Source organism: Acinonyx jubatus, chromosome A2 (assembly GCF_027475565.1).
Source record: "Acinonyx jubatus isolate Ajub_Pintada_27869175 chromosome A2, VMU_Ajub_asm_v1.0, whole genome shotgun sequence".
Lineage (NCBI taxonomy): Eukaryota > Metazoa > Chordata > Mammalia > Carnivora > Felidae > Acinonyx > Acinonyx jubatus.
Genome location: NC_069383.1, coordinates 101,850,239 through 101,871,539, shown reverse-complemented (window position 1 = coordinate 101,871,539; position 21,301 = coordinate 101,850,239). Strand labels below are relative to the sequence as shown.

The 21,301-nt window shown below is 51.8% G+C and overlaps 1 protein-coding gene across 9 annotated transcripts in view; it reads right to left on the bottom strand.

Annotated features, from left to right (window-relative positions):
- The window catches only part of GRB10 (growth factor receptor bound protein 10), a 182,866-nt gene that overhangs the window by 90,882 nt on the left and 70,683 nt on the right, over window positions 1-21,301 (bottom strand). For all 9 annotated transcript variants that reach the window (XM_053218707.1, XM_053218705.1, XM_053218700.1 and 6 more), the window contains one exon: window positions 4,842-4,932. Coding sequence is in view for 4 of the 9 variants with exons in the window: in XM_053218700.1 (XP_053074675.1) it covers window positions 4,842-4,932 (91 nt within the window). In the remaining 5 variants the exon portion in view is untranslated. The remainder of the gene's footprint in view (window positions 1-4,841; window positions 4,933-21,301) is intronic.

Genomic DNA, 21,301 nt, shown 5'->3' with positions numbered 1-21,301 from the left:
GAAACGGAGTCTCAAATACAATTTAGCAGCAACATACAACTTCCTACCTGCAAGTACACTCATTTTACATTCAGTTCTAAATGACTAACTGGTATTTTCATTGTGAGTTTCTCTGTAACCCAGGACTGGGGTAACAGTGGGTTTTAAAGTTTCCACGCATATTACACATTTTGTTTGGAACTTTTTCTGTTGACTTCTGATTTAATCACACTGGGTCAAAGAACGTGGCTTGCATGACATGGATCGCTTAAAATCTAGTGTTTTAGGGGCGCCTAAAAGCATCCAACTTTGGCTCAGGCCACAATCTCATGGTTCATGAGTTCGAGCCCCACATTAGGCTCTGTGCCCACAGCTCAGAGCCTAGAGCCTGCTTTGGATTCTGTGTCTCCTTTTCTCTCTGCCCCTCCCTCTCATGGGCTCACTCGCTCTCTCTCTCAAAAATAAATATTTTTTTAAAAATTTAAAAACTTTAGTACAGTTTTCCATATGTGGTTAACTTAAAAAAAATTTTTTTAAGTAGGCTTCATGCCCAGTGTGGAGCCCAGCATGGGGCTTGAACTCAGAATCTGAAGTCAAGACCTGAGCTGAGAATAAGAGTGGGATGTTTAACCGAAAGAGCCACCCAGGTGCCCTTATGTGGTCAATTTTTTAAAAAGTTACACAGATTTTAGAAGATAATCAAGAGGGGGGACCCAGATGGCTCAGTTGGTTAAGCTGCCAACTCTTAGAATTTTTTTCTTTTAATGTTTATTCGTTTTTTAAGGACAGAGAGAGACCAAGAATGAGTGGGGAAGGGAGAGAGAGAGGGAGACACAGAATCCGAAACAGGCTCCTGGCTCTGAACTGATAGCACAGAGCCTGACGTGGGGCTTGAATTCACAAACCATGAGGTCATGATCTAAGCTGAAGTCAGACGCTTAACCAACTGAGCCACCCAGGCGCCCCTAAGCTGCCCACTCTTGATTTCGACTCAGGTCATGATCTCACAGTTCATGAATTCAAGCCCCGCAACGGGCTCTGCACTCACTGTGTGAAGCCTGCTTCAGATCCTCTGTCTCCCTCTTTCTAGCCCTCTCCTGCTCACGTGCTCTCTCTCAAAAATAAACAAACATTAAAAAAAATGTTTTAAAAAGAAAAGAATCAAGAGTCTACCTGTTGGATGCAGGGTTCTATGTATTTCTACCAATCCGGGCTTGTTAATACTGTTAACAGGTATCCTTGGAATTAACTCCTACAATCTTATTCAGTATTTTCTGTCTGACGTCATTTTTATTCTTCACATCCTGTTTTTCCTCCTTTCCTGGTGATGTCGGTTGTTTTTATTAAATACAGATTCCCTTATAACTTCTTCTGCTAGGTTAGGAGTACAGATTTTACGCATATTCTTTCATTAGTTACAATCCGTGTTTTAGACGCAGCTAAGATTTTAAAATACGTACGTAACTTAGTATACTTTTTCTTAACGTAGCCTCAAATCGTTTTACATTCTACTTCCCCCAACTGGGGTCTTATGATGACAGAATCACTCACGGAACAAACCTCACAAGACAGACACACACACACACACACACACACACACACACACACACGTGCGTGTGCGCTCCCAGGGTCTAATTATCATCCAACGTTCAGTTTAACCTTACTACTGTTCCCTACACTCCCGGCCTTTTCTTACTGAAGTACAGCTTTCAATAAATCTTTCAGGGAAGACTGCCAGTCACAAATGTGCTCAATGTTTGCCCGAAAAAGCTTTATTTTGCTCTCAGTAGATGTCGCTATCCACTTTCAGGCAGACAGCCATTTCTCCCTCAACCCTCTGAAAACACCCTGTGTTATTTTCCGGCTGTGCCCAGGTTGGTTGTCAGTCCAACCATCGTTCAAGCACTGGGAAGTCTGCATTTTCTCCTCAGATCTTCTCTTCGTCCTCTGTTTTCTAGATGCTTGCTAGATGCTTTTAGATGTGGAATAACCTTCCCCTTTCCTTTGAGTTCTCTGAGCATCATCTGGGGCGCCTGGTGGCTCAGTCGGTTAAGCGTCCGACTTCAGCTCAGGTCACAATCTCATGGTTAGTGAGTTCGAGCCCCCTGTCGGGCTCCGCGTTGACAGTTTGGGGCCTGGATCCTGCTTCGGATTCTGTGTCTCCCTCTTTCTGCCCCTCCCCAGCTCTCACCCTCTCTCTCTCTCTCTCCAAAATAAGTAAACAGTAAAATATTAAAATGCCAATAACTGTTGGCATAACAGCTCACTTCCAACACGTGGGCTCCTCACGCCCACCTGTTTCTGTCATTTCCTCCCATCGTGCCCGTCACGGTGTCCGGTCCTTCATGACACTCTTCTATCATTCACCGCCCTGAGTGTGACACACACGCTTCCCTCGAAGCCTTTGATAGACTTCGCTGCATATGGAAACGCGACCTGCTGACTCGGGTGGCTCACTTCTCAGTAGGAGATGGAGAATCACCCGTCCTGCGGTGCAGCCAGGCTGAGTCCTTCTGACTGTCCTGTTTTACAAGCTCTGTGTGCAGAATTACTGAGGAGTGGAGGGAAAGGTGTTCAATGTCACAGGTGGAGACGCGTTCATTCATTCCCTGAGACCCTGCTTCAGGTGCGGGGACGCATCAGACCCTCAGCTTCAACTATGGGCTGCGGAGCTCCGGAGCAGGAGAGGTGATCTGCTCTGTTCCACGTGGAGCCCACCCTGCCTTCGGTGCGCAGCCCTCCCTGCCACCACCCGAGCAGGCGTGACATCTACAGGATGCTTGAAAGTACACCTTGGATGTCGTCAAACCTTAAAGAAGCTTTAAGCTTCAAAAAGTTCTTTCAAGGGGCGCCTGGATGGCTTAGTCGGTTGAGCAGACACTCACGGTTTCGACTTCGGCTCAGGTCATGGTCTCACGTTTTTGTGGGATCGAGCCCCACGTCGTGCTCAGTGCTGACAGCACGGAGCCTCCTTGGGACTCTCTGTCTCCCTCTCTCTCTGTCCCTCCCCCACTCTTGCTCTCTCTCTCAAAATAAACAGAGAAACGTTAAAAAGGAAAAAAAAGTTCTGGGGCACCTGGGTGGCTCAGTCAGTTAAGTATCTGACTTTGGCCCAGGTCACGATCTCACGGTTTGTGAGACCGAGTCCCGTGTTGGCTCTGCAAATAACAGTGTGGAGCCTGCTTGGGATTCTCTCTCTCTCTGCCCCTCCCCTGCGCACGTATGCACTCTCTCTCAACATAAATAATTTAAAACTAAACAAATAAGCTCCTTCTGTGTAAATTTCCTTCTATCGAGTCAATTTTCTTGACTAAAGCGTAGACATAGACTTGTGTGTGAACATTAATACCAAAACTTAGATTATTTCACCTTAAATGAGACCACTGCTAAGCAGTGCAATGTAATAAATTAAAATTTTCCAAAGTTTCAAAGCCAACATTAACGATATTCCTCTTTCTCATTACAAGTTTTCTAAAAGACGACCAGGAAAGTGTGCCTGACACAGAAAAGCCTGACTGTTTTATGAATCTTCTAACACTTGAGGAAACATCTCTTTGACTTCCTATGAAGCTCCCAGCTTTTATTTTTGCAACATTCCATCCTCTTTCTGCTTAAGCAATTTAAAAAACCTGATTATTCTAATTCCTCCCAGCTTATCTAAACCCTACAATTTATTGGACTTAACTTCTGTAGGAATCCACACCATGAGTCATGTGCCTTTTTCCTGGTCCCTCCCCCCAAACCAGACTGGGTCCCTTCTTGGGCTGCCCGTCCCATATCAAAGCAAGTATCCCTAAGACCCAATTTGCTTTTAACCCCTGTCCTTTCTTTCCCACGATGATCCCATCAGAAATTAACACAAGGGGAACAGAAGAAATCACAGAAAGGTGGAGAATTACCAAGAGCACAGACCCACCAAACCAGCCTAAGTGCAAATATGAAAATGCCAAAATCAGGGCGCCTGGGTGGCTCAGTCGGTTAAGCCCTCCAACTTCGGCTCTGGTCATGATTTCGCGGCTCGTGGGTTGCCATCCCACTTCCGGCTCTGGGCTAACAGCTCAGATTCTGTGTCTCCCTCGCTCTCTGCCCCTCCCCCACTTGGGCACACACACTCTCTCTGAAAAGCAAATAAACATGAAAAAAAGAATGCCAAAATCCACAAGATTTCACCATGGAGGAGCCCTGGATAGGTAACATCAAGTTGCCCTTAAGTTGCATCCTTAGATAAATCTCCGTAGAACTGACTGTGAAGTTTTGCCCACTGAACAGAAAGACAGCTTTCCCCTCGCTACCGTTAATTTATATGACAAACCCTGTGAGCATTCCAAGCACCAAAAATCACCTCTCTCTGCCTTCTCCGATAGCTTAAGACACATCTTGCTTCTGGACGGACGACATAAATGGAGGGAAGACACAGAGAGGCTCACAGCTCAAGGCTCTGATGGCCGGATGCTTTAGCACGGGGTAGAGCTCGGGGACAGGGGCATGGCGGGGCCACTGTCCCGCGCAATACTGGCTCCCTGCAAAAGGAACACTGAGTCCTTTTTTGTCCAAGCGGAAATCCTCTTTGGAGGATCGCTTTCGGTTAGCAAAGACAAGTACGGAGGTAGGTCTTTCGCAAAAGCGAAGCAGTGGAAAACGGACTTTCCAAAAGCAGGGGGCACCTGTATATGAAGATCTGACAGCCACGCATTTTCTCCCCATTTTTGAATTTGTTTTCCTTAAAGGGGAGAAGAGCCAAGGCCAGAATCTTCTCAGATGAGGGGCAGGAACGATTTCTTGGCATACAGAGCCCCAGCACGTGGCAAAGTCACAGTCGGAAGGTAGGGCATCTGGGTCACCATGATTTTGTCGTTTCTTACCCTGGTGATTGGTGAGCCGGTCAGGCTGCGCTGGGAAGCCAGGTCCTGCCAGGTCTCGTGGGCTGACGGGGGGTGTCTGCTCCACCTGGTCCTGCAGAAAATAGGAACACAAAGGCTTCAGTCAAAAGTTCACACTTATCCACATCCACCATCGCTTGCATTGCCTTCTTCCTGTTTCTTCAATTTCTTTACCTTTCTAGTTCTCAAGGACAGCTGTTTAAAGTACACCGGATGGGGCACCTGGGTGGCTGAGTCGGTCAAGCGTCCGACTTCGGCTCAGGTCATGATCTCGTGGTTCGTGGGTTCGAGCCCCGCGTCGGGTTCTGTGCTGACAGCTCGGAGCCAGGAGCCTGCTTTGGGTTCTGTGTCTCCCTCCCTCCCCACTCTGCTCGCACTCTGTCTCTCCTCTCTCTCTCTCAAAAATAAATAAACATTTTTAACGTAACGTAACATAACATAAGGAAGTTAATCTTGAGAAGGTACCACTCTGTTTAGCAAGGGAGTCAGGACAGAAGTTACTCTGTTTCTGGCTTCAACTGCTCTGCCTGAAGAGCAACTCAAAAAGAATTACTGTCAACCACTGGATTTAAGCAATGAATATAAATAATTAGCATTCCAGGGAGCACACGCATTTTCTGCAACAATTACTGGTAATCAAGCCCCAGGCGGTCTGTTATCTGGTACGGAAACATCCAGAGTCTGCCTTATAATTGGCCCCCCTCTACCAAGCGGGAGGGCTCAGTGGCATTTTTTAAGATGTCAAGATGAGGACAACAATCTTAGGCAAAAGTTACAACAACAATATTATGACCAGCTCCACAACTCTAGCAAAATGTCTTCATGAGACTTAGAACCAAGCCAATGAAAGACGCATTAAAATACGGGCAAAGAAAACGGGTCCTTTAAGATTTACACGCTTGTAACAAAATACTAGCAGGAATTAACCTGGGGTGGAAAGAGGTCAAATTTCTCTTCCAGATTTAAGAAATTTTGACCAGGCACCATGTATTACCTCTGTAATTAGCTTTTAGAACTCTGTCTGCAAAACACATCGGCTCTGAGAGTAATAATATACTGGCAAAAATAACAGCCAAATTCATCAACCTCATCCCTACCTCTGCACAGGAACCACAGACTGCCTTGGGTGGAATGTTCCACGTGCCTGGGCACCCACACCAGCCACTGTGCACAGAGCCTACACTGCCAGCGGGACTCCCACTTTACAGATGAAAACACTGAGGCTCAGGAAGGTTATGTCCACCTTACTACCCCTGCTGGGAAGGGGCATCCCGGGGATTAGAACCCAGTCAGTGGGGCTTTTAGATCCCAAGTGCCTTCCCACCAAGCTTCCCAAGAAACTCCAAGAAACTCATTCATTTTGAGGAAGTTGCTTTATCACCCGAATGTTCCCCCAGCAAGTGGCTGACTGTCCAGAGCCTGGGAGCATAGAAACGGATGGGCGATACTCTATGCCCTCCGCCGTGTGCACGCTGACCCGCACGTATACACGTGTGGGTGTGGTCAATGCAGTGCTGGGGGCCACTCTCTAGAGCTGGGGAGGCAGATTTGGGGGCACTGGGGAGATAGTCCAGAAGGTTCAACCCACCGACATCTACCCCTCAGAAGGACGCGGCTCAGTCCCTGAGGAGGCCCAGCCACCGTCACCCCTTCCCCCAGAAAATCTGGGCAAAACGGATCAAAGCCCCAAGGTGCGAGAGGATATTCTCACTGCTTCTCTCCCTCCAAAACAAACGGCGTTCTTTTTTTTTTTTTTTAAAGATGTAATACCTGCTAACTATGAAAATCTAGATGCTAAAGAAAAGCACAAAGAAAAAAATCCAAATGAGCCTCTCTCCTCTCACCCGGGGATGGATCCTATCAGTTTTCGGTCTGTTCTCCCAGAGAGAAGACAAAATGCACAAACATGATACGTCTGTGCGCGACATTTGAATTACTTACGGAGAACGTGTAGGGGACATCTGGATCGCATGGGGTTACAAATGATCCCACTAAAAAACGGATTCAGAATCAAAGGACACATGTTACTGAATTTGAGCCTATCTTTCTGAAATCTCCCATGGCAACGAAGCATCTCAATCAGCACTTCTAAGCCCTGGACCACTCCCCTGGGCGGGTGTGCAACCTGACTTTAGTCCTTCAAGTGACATTAATCCATTCCATACTGGTGACCATACTGTTAGTTAAGAACGGGTTTCTGGGGCACCTGGGTGGCTCAGTGGGTTGGGCGTCCGACTTCGGCTCAGGTCATGATCTCACGGTTCCTGATTTCGACCCCTGCATCAGGCTCTGTGCTGACAGCTCGGAGCCTGGAGCCTGCTTCGGATTCTGTGTCTCCCTCTCTCTCTGCCCCTCCCCTGCTCGTGCTCTGTCTCTTCCAAAAATAAACGAACATTAAAATAAATAAACGAGAAAGAAAGCAAGCAAGCCCAAACGGAAGTTTCTGATTAGAAAAGAAGAGATGGGCTGGTCTGGAGGACACGAAATCTGGAGACAAGAGGACACCACCAGGAGCCCCACTGAGGTGCTGAGGACGGAACTGGGCTGTTGGGGTTAGTGCACAAGGTGGTACCCCAGACCCCCAAATGCAGCGAAGCCTCCCCTTCCGGGTTCACCCCTCCCCCTCTGCTAGTGTCTGCCATTTCAGCCAGCATTTCCCCATCCAGCCGGCTCTTTGCCATCGGGATACATATTTTTTCTTTCTTTCCCAAATTGTAAAACAAGCAGGTACGTTTTGGGGAAGCACAGAGCAGATGGAAAATAAAAATGAACCTGAATCCCACGACGGCAGGTGGGGTAAGTGATAGCTCTCCTGTGGACCCCACACCACTACTGTGCACGGCCAGACACTGGAAATCACACAGGGTCAACGATTTAGGGTTCTGCTGCCTTCCCCTCCCCGGTTAACACTACAAGATGCTTTTTTTTTTTTAATTTTTTTTGATGTTTATTTATTTTTTCGAGAGACAGAATGTGAGCAGGGGAGGGGCAGAGAGAGAGAAAGACACAGAATCGGAAGCAGGCTCCATAATCTGGGCTGTCAGCACAGAGCCCGACGCAGGGCTCCAACCCACAAACTGTGAGATCATGACCTGAGCTGAAGTCAGACATCCAACCAACTGAGCCACCCAGGGGCCCCTATTTTATTTTTTTTAATGTCTATTTTTGAGAGAGAGAGAGAGAGAGAGAGACAGAGAGAGAGAGAATGAGCAGGGGAGAGGCAGAAAGAGAGGGAAACAGAATCTGAAGCAGGCTCCAGGCTCTGAGCCATCAGCACAGAGCCCGATGCAGCACTCGAACCCACAAACAGTGAGATCACGACCTGAGCCAAAGTCGGACACTTAACTAAGCCACCCAGGCACCCATACAAGATGGTATTTGAAAGCCTTGGTAAATACTGTTTTCAGATTCCAAACTACTCTAGTGAACACCTGCAGCCACTTGCAAATCTCAGCATCAAACAACAATCCAAGAAACACCTCTGTGCATAAAACTGTCCACATTTCTGATTATTTGCATCGGATCCCTGAAAACAGAACCACCGGGCCAAAGGTTTCATGCGCATTCTTGTTTTTGAATCTAGATACATTCTGTCAAACTCTTGTCTGTATCGCTTTACCCTTCCACCCAAAACACAGAACTGCCCGCTTCATAACATCTGTGGCACACTGACACTGGTGATTTTTCTGGAATTTTTTTCTGGCCAATGCCGAAAGTAAACCGTAGCCCTGACCTGTGGTTTTTGGTGCAGGTCTTAAATACCGAAGTTGACCATTTCTCATAGCTCATTAGGCCTTTCTCTTTCTTCATCTGGACTACCTTCAGACAGGTCAGCTAGACGGAGGGCACCGGGGCTTTCCGGGAGAGCCACGGCCCACCCACCCCTGGGGAGCTGAGCCCCTCGGGGCCAGTTACCTGGAGTCTGAGTCAACTGGTTCATCTGGAAAATGCATTAAATGATCCCCCTCCAGAAGGTTTATTGGCAGAAGGTTTGTTTACACCCTGAAGTGCAAAGCCAGGGCCCAAGGCTTGGGAGAGCACCCCCCAGGTGGCCTGTGGATTCCTCCGCCCACTGGAAACTCTGGTTTATTCCTCAAATCCTTCCAGGATGAGCTCTTCATGTGGTAAGAAACACAGTTGACTGCTATTCGTCGCAAATGCTTTTCCCATCCTGTCTGCCGTTTTAACTATACTTTTGATTCTCACAAGTTCAATTCAAGGTAGGCAAGTGCCCTGACCTTTTCTTTTCAGTTCACTGCTGCCAGCTTGATAACTGCCCTTGCCCTCTCTCAAGGAATGTGGAGAGCATCCATGTATGTTCTACTTGGTCCCTCTTCTGACTTGATGTACTCTGACTCATCCCTGTCTCGGACGTTTATTTTGGTGGAAAGGACGCAGTGAGACCAGATACTGGCCCCAGTTCACTCTGCCCTTTTGCCTGAGCTGGAAGGTCACCTTCATCCCACCTTATAATCTCCACACGCGCGTGTGTCTGAGCCTCAGCCACCCAGATCTGCTGGTTCCTGAGCCCCGGCCACACTCTCTGTATCACATCTTCTGACACGTTTCCAGGGGCACACGCTCGTCCTCCTTTTCCTTTTACATGAATTCCTCATTTTCTTCTAGAATTGCTTCCAGAGTTTGCTTAAATTATTAAAACATCTCTTCTGGGGGCGCCTGGGTGGCTCAGTTAAGCAGCCGACTTCGGCTCAGGTCATGATCTCATGGTTCATGGGTTCGAGCCCCACGTCGGGCTCTGTGCTGACAGCTCAGAGCCTGGAGCCTGCTTTGGATTTGGTGTCTCCCCCTCTCTCTGCTCCTCCCCTGCTCATGCTTTGTCTCTCTCTCTCTCTCTGCTCTCTCTCTCTCTTAAAAGTGAATTAATGTTAAAAAGAGAAAGAAAGAAAGAAAGAAAGAAAGAAAGAAAGAAAGAAAGAAAGAAAGAAAGAAGAAGAAAAAAACAAGGGGGTGCCTGGGTGGCTCAGTAGGTTAAGCATCTGGCTCTTGGTTTTGGTTCAGGTCATGATCTCACAGTTCGTGAGTTCGAGCCCCACGTCAGGCTCTGTGCTGACAGCTCAGAGCCTGGAGCCTGCTTCCAATTCTGTGTCTCCCTCTCTCTCTGCCCCTCCCCCACTGACGCTCTGTCTCTCTCTCTCAAAAATAAATGTTAAATTTTTTTTTTTAATTCTCTTCTATAGCATTTACTTACATATAAATGAGTAATTAGTACTCATTAGGAATACACGTGTTGGTGGAAATCAGACCCACAGGTACGTGGGGAGAGGATAAACCAAGGGTAAGAGGGTCAGCCTTCCTACCACCCCCCTAGGCCCCACCCAGCCCGTCCCTCTGGGACACATAAGGCCCCCCCGGGGCATCCCCTGAACCCATTCAGGCCCTAGACTAACCTGACACCACTGAGATACCTTTCTAGAATACAAGTAACTTTCCAGATTTAGCAAATAAAACTACAGGATGTCCCGTGAAACCGGCATTTCAGATAGACACCCTACCCGCTTTTTGGTCTAAGTATGTCTCAACTTACATGGGACTTCGCCGAGAAAGAAACAAAACAAAACAAAACCAAACAAAAAAAGCTTTTGTAGTTTGTCTAAATTTAACCGGGCATCCTATACTTTATCTGGCAACTCTACACCTCAAGGACTGTCAAAATCCGACAGGGATGCATGACAAATTACAGCAGTAAGAGCGAAATTTCGAAGCGTGGCTCATTTGCTCGTATATAAAACTTCCAGGTCAATAAAAACCGTCCTTCTAAAAACTGAACAGACAGACGCTTCAGTCAAGAGTCCTGTTATCCTGGGAAGCGAAAGCAGATGGAACAGTATGAGAGACGGTAGCGTTTGTAAAATACGGCCAGCAGGGAAAGGCTAACTGCCCCCACCCCATGGCTCCGGAAGGTCAAGGCGCAAACGTCCCATCCCTCCGCTCTTCAAAGGCAAACAGTGGCCCCCGGCCAGGCTCAGGGTGATGAAAACCCGGCCAGGAGTAACAAGCCTGTCACTGTGCGGCTGGGTCTCCCAGGGCTCCGTTTTTCTGTTTGTCCGGGTGGGTTTCCCGTTCCAGATTAACCAGCCTCCCCGGAGGGTCAGGGGCCGATCCTACAGAGCTTCCTCCTTGGCAGGAGGCCCGGGGCCTGGAGGGAAAGTCCAGGATTCTTCTCCGAAGGTGGCTGCTGGCAGCTACGGCTTCTTCAAACCCGAGCCCTTCGTCACTGGGCCATCTACGCCTCTGGGGAAGGTGGGAGCCCGGGACAGTGAACCGAAGCCCCTTCAGTGGCCGAGCAGGTCACTTCACTGTCTGGGGCCGGACTGCCCCCCCAGACCCGTGTGGCTGTAGAAACACTTTCCAGAGTCGGAAGCGGGCGTCCAGTGGAGCGGGGCAGACACACTGCCTCCGTGAAAAGGAAGGAGAGCAGCCTCCTGCAGCGTAAAGCTGTGCTGAGTGATTTTGTTCCGAGCTGGGGGGGCCGGGGGTATGAGCCCGCAAGGTCAGCCGCAGCCGGCATGCGGGTCCTGGAGCCCCCGTGGGACGTGGCGATGGGGAGGAGGAGGATGGGATGAGGGATGGATCGTCCAGCTGGACTGTGCTGTCTTCTAGAAAGTTCCTTCGTGAGCCATACTTCCGGGAGTTGCAGGAATGCGCCCCCCCCTCCCCCGCTCGCTCCTCCAGGCCTCTTGCTGGCCCCAGGCTGGCTTCTCCAGACCCCTCCAGGCCCTCCCTGAAATACTCTTCCTCTCTCATTGGGCACATGCCCGCTGCACACAGGCAGGTGCTTAACCTACCTCTCTCTGCCGATGGAGCACTGATGTTTCATTTTATCTATTTATTTTTTTCAACATTTATTCATTTTTGAGAGACAGAGACGGGGGGCGGGGGCCAGAGAGAGGGAGACACACAATCCGAAGCAGGCTCTAGGCTCTACGCAGTCAGCACAGAGCCAGACGCAGGGCTTGAACTCACGGATGGTGAGATCATGACCTGAGCCGAAGTCGGTCGCTTAACCGACTGAGCCACCCAGGCACCCCGAGAACCCAAGGTTTTAAAGGTTATATGTAAAGGGTGCCTCGAGCCGGGCTCTGAGCCTGGTGGGCCTGGCTGTCTGTGGGGTCAGACCCCACCCCAGAGTAGCACACGAGCCTCTCCAGACAGAATGCAGACTCCCAGGCCCGTGGGCCCGCAAGGCCATTTCAAAGGCGGGGCTGAGTCTGAGCTCCTTACCTCAGGTGGTTTGCTTACACGGAATATTCCAGGGGCCACCTTCCTGGCCTGGCTTCCCTCCAGCTCAAAGGCACAGTTCACAGCAGACACACCGCCCCATCCTGCTCTGCCCGGGGATTCTTCACTATGTGGAATGTTCTCTGCCTTGTCCTCCACACACACCATCCACTCATCCTCAAGGCCTGAGAAGCCGCTTCCTTCAGGCGCCTTCTCTGACAGCCCAGATGAAAATGGTCCCGTACCCCTCATCCTGCTGCACTCTTTAATTCAAAGTGGGAAGTAGGAGGGCGAGCTGACCAGCGCGTGCCCCTTGTCCCTGACGACCCCAGATCTGGGGCAGGGACGCCTCTGCCCCCCCGGGGAGGCAGTGAGGGTGAAGGCCGGGGTGGAAGGAATATCACGGAGCACTGTCACCAGGGCACGCCCCCACCTGCATGAGCCTGGCAGGGCACACTTTCCGTGAGACGCATCACAGCACGGCCTGGGCACACACAGGGCCTGACTCCACACACGTCAGCTGGCCCCCGCATCCTGTGACAAGCGGGGCCTCAAATAAATCGGTGCCCACGCTGGCTGCCCAACGCACAAGAGGAACACCGCTCTCGAGACAGAGACTGGGCGGTTTGAGCAGTTCCTTATCTGAATAAAAATACAGGACCAACGCATGTGTGCCTCAGAGAACACGTGAGTGTAACGGTCAGCACGGTATCTGCCGGGTAACAAATGGGAGCGTACTGCTGAAGGCCAGACTCCGGGGTCAAATCCCAGTCTCCCACCTGTCAGTGTGAGACTTTGTGCAACTGTGTGCTTCTTTGGGGCAGACTGGTGGCTTCAAACGTTGGCTGGGGGGAATAAATTCAGGCGACGTAAACCAAGGACTTGTCCAGCAAGGGAAGGTTCCAGGTGTCCGTGAACAGCAGGCCCCGACACAAATACTAAACAGCTGGGACAAGATGTCTGTAAGAGACGTCTCTGTCTCCAGTGGGCGTCAGGGCTGTGTCCTTGGCCCCACGCAATGTACAATCTTTTCAAGGACCTGAATGAAGGCACAGAAGGCGCCCTTAATTACTCTAAGATAACCCAACGTTAACACCACCTGGTACGGAACGAGGGGATTCGAAATGTCTTCACCCAGTGAGGACACTCCATCAAAACCCATGAGCTGAAATCCTAATGCAGATAGATTTCAAATGCTACAGGTACACCAGGGGCACCTGGGGGGCTCAGTCGGTTAAGCGTCCCACTCTTGGTTTCTGCTCAGGTCATGATCTCACTGTTCGTGAGTTCAAGTCCTATGTCAGGCTTTTCACCGGCAGCACAGAGCCTGCTTGGGATTCTCTCTCTCTCTCTCTCTCTCTCTCTCTCTCTCTCTCTCAAAAAAAAAAAATAAATAAATAAACTTAAAAAATAAAAATAAACATCACAGGTACACCAAACCCCAAAACAAACAAACAAAACACAAACAACAATGCATGAGAACAGCGTGGGCAAGGGGAAGGGGCTGTCCAGGGAGGCCGGCCTGAAAATGCAGTGAAAGCCAAGCCAGAGGGGCTCTCCCGGCCCTCCCACACCCTGCCCTGCGCTGCCCTGGCAAATGCCACCGCTGGGGCCTTGTCCCACCAGGCGGCCCCCTCCCCACCCACTGCAGCCCACCGCCTGGTGAGGTCGTGGGTCCCTCTCACATGCAACAAGCCAGTGCTTCTGAAGCTCAGTATGTGAAACACAGTCACCCTGGGTCTTGTCACTTGATACAAAACACAGGTAAAGGTGTAAAACAAATCGGAATCCAACTCTAGAAGAGAACACGCTTACAGTCTACTGTAAATTCCCCGCGTCCAATGCCCACGGGGTCAGCTGCACACATCACTCTATAACTTCCAGACAGACACAGTTAGGGGTGGTCAAGATTTCACACTGGACCTCCCTCCAGCTACAGACGATCACCAATTTTCATGAAAACAGACTAATTTTTCAGTAATTACTCACCACGCCAGCCCTCCTGTGTAGCGAGAGTAATGCTTCCTATTTATATGGTACTGATGCAAGCTGCTGACTCAACCACACACATACCTGGATCTACACTCATCAGAGAAACAAAACCTCGTCTCCAGAAGAGGAGGACACCAAGTGTGGCAGCGACAAGGCCACTATTTAGAGAACCGATTTCCATGAGAACTTCATTGCGCCCAAGCACCACAGACCTAAACAGACAGACTGCCCCATAAACACCATATTGAGACACTTCCTTCTACACAATTAGCTCTAAGTGTCCTGATCCTTGACGTCGTAAAGCGAAAGTAACGGACGAATTGCCTTTCTTTCCTTTTTTTTAATGTTTATTTATACTTGAGAAAGAGACAGAGAGCGAGCAGAGGAAGGCAGAGAGAGAGGGAGACACAGAATCTGCGACGGGCTCCAGGCTCGGAGCTGTCAGCACAAGAGCCCGACGCGGGGCTCGAACCCACAGACTGCGAGATCACGACCTGAGCCGACGTCGGACGCTCAACCGACTGAGCCAGCCAGGCGCCCCTTTTTTATTTATTTATTTTTTTAAGCAGCTTTACTGGGATAGAAGTTACACGAACATAAGTGTAATCTGCGCATCTGTGTGCCATCCCACGAATGTCAGTGTAATTACAGCACTCGTACGCTTATCACCACCATCTAAATTTAGAACGCTTCCATCACCCTACAAAGAAACCTTGTGCCCAGAGCCTGTCGATCCGAACGCACGGCTTCCCCCAAATTCCCTTTGCCGCCTCAATTTTCTTCCCATCTTTTGATCTGGCGTGCCCACCTCAGTGAGGCAGCCCGCCTCATTGGCTAAGAACGCTGGCTCTAGGGTTTCTAGAAATCAGTAGTTGAGTAGCCTGGGGAAGACCACTAGAGCTCACCATGTCGGGGTTTGGAACATTCAGGGTGATCGCGCACGTGAAGCGTCATGGTTAAGTTCCTAGTGGCTGTTTTCACTGACACCACGACTCATCCGGCTGTTACGGCCACCTCCCTCACCTCCGTTTCCCCCGACCTCCTCTGCCGCCTCCACCTGCTCTGCCTCCAAGACCCCCGTCTTCACCTCCTTCATCACCACCTGTAGCATGAGAACCGCGAGAAGGGCCACCTGTGCACAACTGACGGCACGGCAAACCCGAAGTGCGTAGGTGACTAGATGGCGCGCGTTCAGGTCACGTGGGTCCGACTCCCTTGGAGTTTTCTCTTCCTGCAGCGGGTCCCACCGACGGCGGAGCGGCTTCTGATACCGTGTCCCCGACAGGAGACCCCAAGTGTACAGGGAACGGGATCCCCGGGCTGTGGACTCCCTCATTCAGCCGTTTGTGAAGAGAACGGGAATGGCTTCCGGAAAGAAGTGGGCCCCACCAAGTCCCTAAACACGGGGCTTCTGCCCCCGACTCAGCCCTGATCCAGAACCCCGCCGGCCTCCTCGGCAGCCCCCAAAGGACAAATCACCTCTTCCCATGTGCGAGGCCTTCTACCCGCATCCGGGACTTTAATTCTGGACGTGCCGACCGGGGGACGCACGGAGCACAATTGAGAACTAGCTGTAAGTGGCCAGTAAGCAGGCCCAGGCTGTGCGGCAGGAAGGAGATGGGAGGTAGGTGGGCCCAGGGAGAGGGGGACAACTATCACCCCGGGGGCGCGGGCCTGGAGGTCAGAGGTTGGGGCCCCCATGATTTCACAAGGGGGGGGGGGCTCTGTGTCTCAGGAGCTCTAGTGAAAGGCGGGTGAGTTCCAGCCGATACAGTGACTGTGGCTCAGAGAAGAAGGCAAACGTCTCAGGGGGCGTCATTCCAACTGGTAAGAAGCATGATGGAGGAAACACTCTGCCGCGGCCACAGCCCCATGTTTCCTGTGCCCCTAATTCTCCCGCCCACTCTTGCTTTCGTGAAGGCTGATGGCTTTCCAAAGTCATTCACTTACCGACTTTAGTACAACGGGGGCCCCTGCCCAAACCACAATGCTGTTATCAGCTTTTTAATGGCTATTTCGGTCACCCAAGGGGATCTCCGGGACTCTAGAGAAGGTCAACGGGAGGAAGGTGAAGGCCACGCAGGTTTTCCCAGGCTCTCTGGGAAGGGAGCACGCCCCTCCCCGGCGGGGGTCACCGGTTCCCACCCACACACGCCGTCTGCCCAGGCACCGGGCACCCCTCCTGGTGGGGGAGCCAATGAGTCAGAGTCGATGGGCACTTGCCCAATGACCGGGTCACCCGGTGCTGCGTGGCTGCCCACATATTACTTAACACAGAAGAGCAAACGCAGGTTCTGCGTGTGATACGAAACAGGAAGGACGGGGCGCCTGGGGGCCTCGGTCGGTTGAGCGTCCGACTTCGGCTCAGGTCATGATCTCACACTCCATGAGTTCGAGCCCCGCGTCGGGCTCTGTGCTAACAGCGTGGAGCCTGGAGCCTGCTTCCGATTCTGTGTCTCCTTCTCTCTCTGCCCCTCCCCCACTCGCCCTCTGTCTCTCTCTCTCTCTCAAAAATAATAAACATTAACAACAACAACAACAACAACAACAAACAGGAAGTCCTGAAGGCCTCCCTATTCATTAAAGCATCTCTGCACCCTATTCATTAAAGCATCTCTGTCCCCGGCATGCCCTTTTGTCCTCCTCTATCCCCAACCACCCCCAGAAGGGAGGCATTACCATGGTGGCCTCTGTGGTGGCATTACGATGGAGGCATTACCACAAGATGACTTAATGGAGGCCTGGCTGCTCGCCAAGGCAGATCCCCTGAGGATACCCCCCTTTCTGCTACAAACGCGGTTTGTCCTCTGGGACCCACCCCCCTCCCTTGTGAGAAGGAAAATGAACAGAGACCAAAACATCCGCACGTACTAAGATAGGGTGAATTTGCTAGGATGGTCGGCTAGGGGCACCTGAACCGTCTTCAAGGTCCACGGTGACTTAGCAGTCTGGGAAGTGAGACGATACGGAAATCACCGAGCTGCTAATTAATAAGGCTGCCAATCTCAGCCCTCACAGTGCTTCCCGGGGATTGGGCAAAACGCAACACGGGGAATGAGAACAATCTGACAGTCAAACCACAGACTTCCCTGTGGAATAAAATAGGTTCTGACTCTGCCCCAGCGAATTCTGGCCGGCCAGGACTCCAAGTTCTGGAAGAGAGGCATCATTCCAGGTGTCCCACCTGCTGTCCCCACCCCTCCCCTGCGCATACACAGACTGACTGTGTGCTGAGGTTCAAGGGACCAGGCCAAGAGGCCACATAAGAGTGGAACCCCTCCCGGAGGCAAAGAGAAGGAAGTCTCCCAGCTGCATACAGACGTCAACCAAAGGACAGAGCACAGGTGCTAACAAAAGGCGGTGAGGTGCCCTAAGCCAGCACAGCTTGGACACGGGGGCGATCTGGTTCAAAGTCCTGGTGACCTGGTCGTGGCAACCATCCCTCAGTGTCTCAAGGCTTGAGCTGCCTCGTCTGAAACATGGATCACGATCCTGAGGCGTCCCTGACGGGGCGCACAAAACCCCTGTGGACAAGCGCCCCGACTTCTTTGGCTGAAGCTTCCCGCTTGCTCTTGGCCACACCGGCCCCTGCAACATCTACACTCGAACCTCAGGCGGCGAACCCCGTGCCGCGTTGTCGCAACAATCAATGGGGTCGGCGCTATCCCCACACAGCGGGTGCACAGCCCAACCACACCGCGTGCCCCCAGTTAGCAGAAGGAGAAGAGACATCCTCTTCCGCGAACTCTTTAATGCTGAATTTCAAAACTGGAAAGGGCTTTCGTTTGTCCTGGTTGACCAGGAAAAAGCCCCAGGGTTTAAGATGATGTAATCCTTGGTGGCCCTTCCTCATTTCTACGGCCCTCTGGCCAAGCCTGGGGCAGAGGGCCAGGGGTGAACGGCAGCCCGAGGCCAGGAATCTGGAGGCAGGATGAGGTAAGCTGAGGCTGGCAAAGAGCTCCTGCCTGGGTCCCCACGCCGCACCTCAACCCGGTGTGATACTCTTCAGGGGGCAGATTCGAGAGCAGGGAAGGGCAGAAAGCAGCTTCCAGAAGCATGCTGAAGGGCATGGCTGTCAAGTCGGGGTGCCGCTCCCTTGAGGCGTATCTCCCACGGGGCTTTGTGCAAAGCAAGTGGCCAAGAGAGAGCAAATGACCCCCAGGACCCCGGGAGCTGCTGGTGGCCACTAGACAAGATGCGGTCAGCCCTTCCCTGCGGCCGGGGAGGACTGCGGGCTCCCAACCCCCGCATGGGTCACAAAAAGCTGTTCATCACATCCTCTGTGAATGAAAACCCTCGCTGTGATGTGAGCCAAATGTTTACAAATCACCCCTGTGACAAACTCTAAGCTTCCGAGCAAATAAACTCGCTCTCTGCACCTGTTTCCTCATCTAGAAAGGGAGGTCTTTGGACCCCACTATCTCTATTATTTCTCTTTGGCTCCTAAGCTGGTTCTGCACACTCCCTAACAACGCGGTGAGCCTAACCTAGTCCCAGAACCAGGGTTAAAACATGCCACCTGCCAAGATGGGAGTATGAGGACGGAAGGGACCCTCTCTCCTTAAATAACTAAAACACTGAAAAGAGTTTTCATGCACGTTGGACGACAGGCGGCATGGGATCGTATCCCTGACAGAGACAGACAAACGAGATCAGCCCGACCAGTGCCCCACTCGCTGCCCGGAGAGCTCCCCATCCACAGCACCAGGAAGGGGGCCCCATACCACACCCGGGGTCCTTCTAGGAGACAGAACGGTTCAGGGAGGCCACGGGGACCTGCACGGGGCACCGGGCAAGGTGCCAGCCGAGTATTGGCTAGTGCACGCGTGTCAGGAAACTGTCAGGCCAGGGAAAGAACCACCAGAAAGGAGCAGCCAGAAGGGGGCACCTGGGGGGCTCAGTAGTCAGTTAAAAGCCTTTGACTTCGGCTCAGGTCACGATTTCGCACTTCATGGGTTCAAGCCCCGCATCAGGCTCTGTGCCGACAGCTCCGAGCCTGGAGCCTGTTTTGGATTCTGGGTCTCTCTCTCTCTCTCTCTCTGCCCCTGCCCTGCTTGTGCTTTCTCTCCCTCCCAAAAATAAACATTAAAAAAAAAAAAAAGATATCCCTCCCCCCCCCCATATTTAAATCAACACAGGGGCACCTGGGTGGCTCAGTTCAGTTGAGTGACTCTTGATTTCTGCTCAGGTCATGATCTCCGGGGTCGTTGGATCGAGCCCCACCTCAGCTCTGTGCTGGCGCGGAGCCCGCTTAAGACTCTCTCTCTCCCCCACCCTCTGCCCCTCCCCCACTCACATGCATGCTCTCTCTCTAAAAAATAAAATGAGTAAAGTTTAAAGCAACACAAAAACAAAAAACCCAGCCCTCAGCCACGTATGGTTCACCACGTCTGACACCCAATTCAAAACCAGAAGGTGTGAAGAGAAAGATGGGCCCGTCACCATAGGAGATGTCAACCGAGAGACACAGACCTAGGAGGTCTAAGATGACACCGGACAGGAGGGACATTCAAACAGTCCAGAGAGATATGCTCTGTTTCCAGAGGGACAGCAACTGCCATCCTGACAGGGACCAAATCCAACCTCCAGAGATGAACACCACCACCACCCCCCCCCCCCCCCCCCCCCGCCCAGGATAGGACGTTCTCCTCCCCAGGGATGAGCTCTGAGGGGGGCCCGGGGTGCTCTCTCTCCACTGATGCCCGAGGGCAGTGAGTGGTCTGGGAGACCTGGGGCAGGAGAGCCTCCATGAACACACAAGAACTGTCCAGAATGAAACACCCGGAGGCAACGCAAGGGCAGAATTCCCCCAAATCTAGCCCCATGTGGGCGGCGGGGAGGGGACGCAGGTTTGGGACCAGACAGAGCAAAGCAGGACCCGGACCCTTCCACCTCCAGCCATCTGAGCCGACCAAGATTAAGTCAACGGAAGTCTCCGGGCCTCAGGGTCCCCACAGGCAAACCTGGGTAACAGCACACACTTCAGAGGGCCTGCTGGGGGAGATCGAGTCAGGCGAGGTACACAAAATCCCAACACAGACCCTAACGAGAAGACACCCCACTCTGTTACAGCTCAGGAGGGGTCGGGGACAGCGTGGGGAGTTGAACTCACCCCTGCATACCTGGAAAGCAGCTGCGAGTAAGAAGGCCCAGTGAGTGACAGCAAGGACGCGGGGCCAGCCAGCCTCCGTCACAGAAGGTGCGGCTCCCAGCCCTATGAGTGAAGCCCTTGCGCTCAGGAGAAGACGGGGCCGAGCGTGTACGTGTGTGCGTGCACATGCATGCGTGTGGAAATACAGGCGTCACAAATTCGGAACGAACGCGGCCACAGATAGTCTACAGATGTTGCGACAGCCCGGCCTTTTCCACAGAACGTTTCTTCCCCCAAAGGCCCCCTGCGAGGTCATGATCCCTGCACGTTATCAGATAGTCTCCAGAGAGACTATCTTCCCGTGTCAGTGGACCCGCGACAGGTTTCACGAAGCTGCTTGTTGGCACCTGTACCCGACGTCTCCTTGTCTAAAGTGGGGTTCCTGGCCTGCCAGATACCCAGATCCATGCAAAATCCCAATACACAGGGGGCACCGGGGTGGCTGAGTGGGGTAATCGTCTGACTCTTGATTTCAGCTCAGGTCATGAGTTCACGGTTCATGGCTTTGGGCCTTGTATGAATCCAGTGTGGAGCCTGCCTGGGATTCTCTCTCTCTCTGCCCCTCCCCTACTTATGTTTTCTCTCATGCACTCAAAAATTAATAAATATTAAAATAAATAAATAAATTAAATAAAATAGAACTGATACACAGACTCCACAAGCCTGCCCCTGGCACCAGTCCTGAGGAGAGCCGTGAAAGAAAACCGAGGTCCCTCCCGACAGCGCCATCACATGACCCTGTTCCAAACGGGCTCCGAAAGATGCTTCTGGAAACATAGCAGGTCCAGCCCAGGCCGCCCCAGCACAGACCCCTCCCACTGCCAGGAAGCCTCAGGCCCTAGGGAGCCCAGAGAGACGCAGACGCCCAGGTCACCTGCACAAATGTCACAGCCCAGCAGGCCAAGTGCCAGGCTCCCAGACGGGACAGGCTCCTGCAATGGTGTTCGCCAGGTGACCACAGCGTCCAGGAAGAGGGCAGTCTGTGCCCACACAAAGGCTGGACACCTGGCTGGCCAGGAGGGTGATGGATGGACAGAGGAGAGGCGAGTTTGTGCAATGG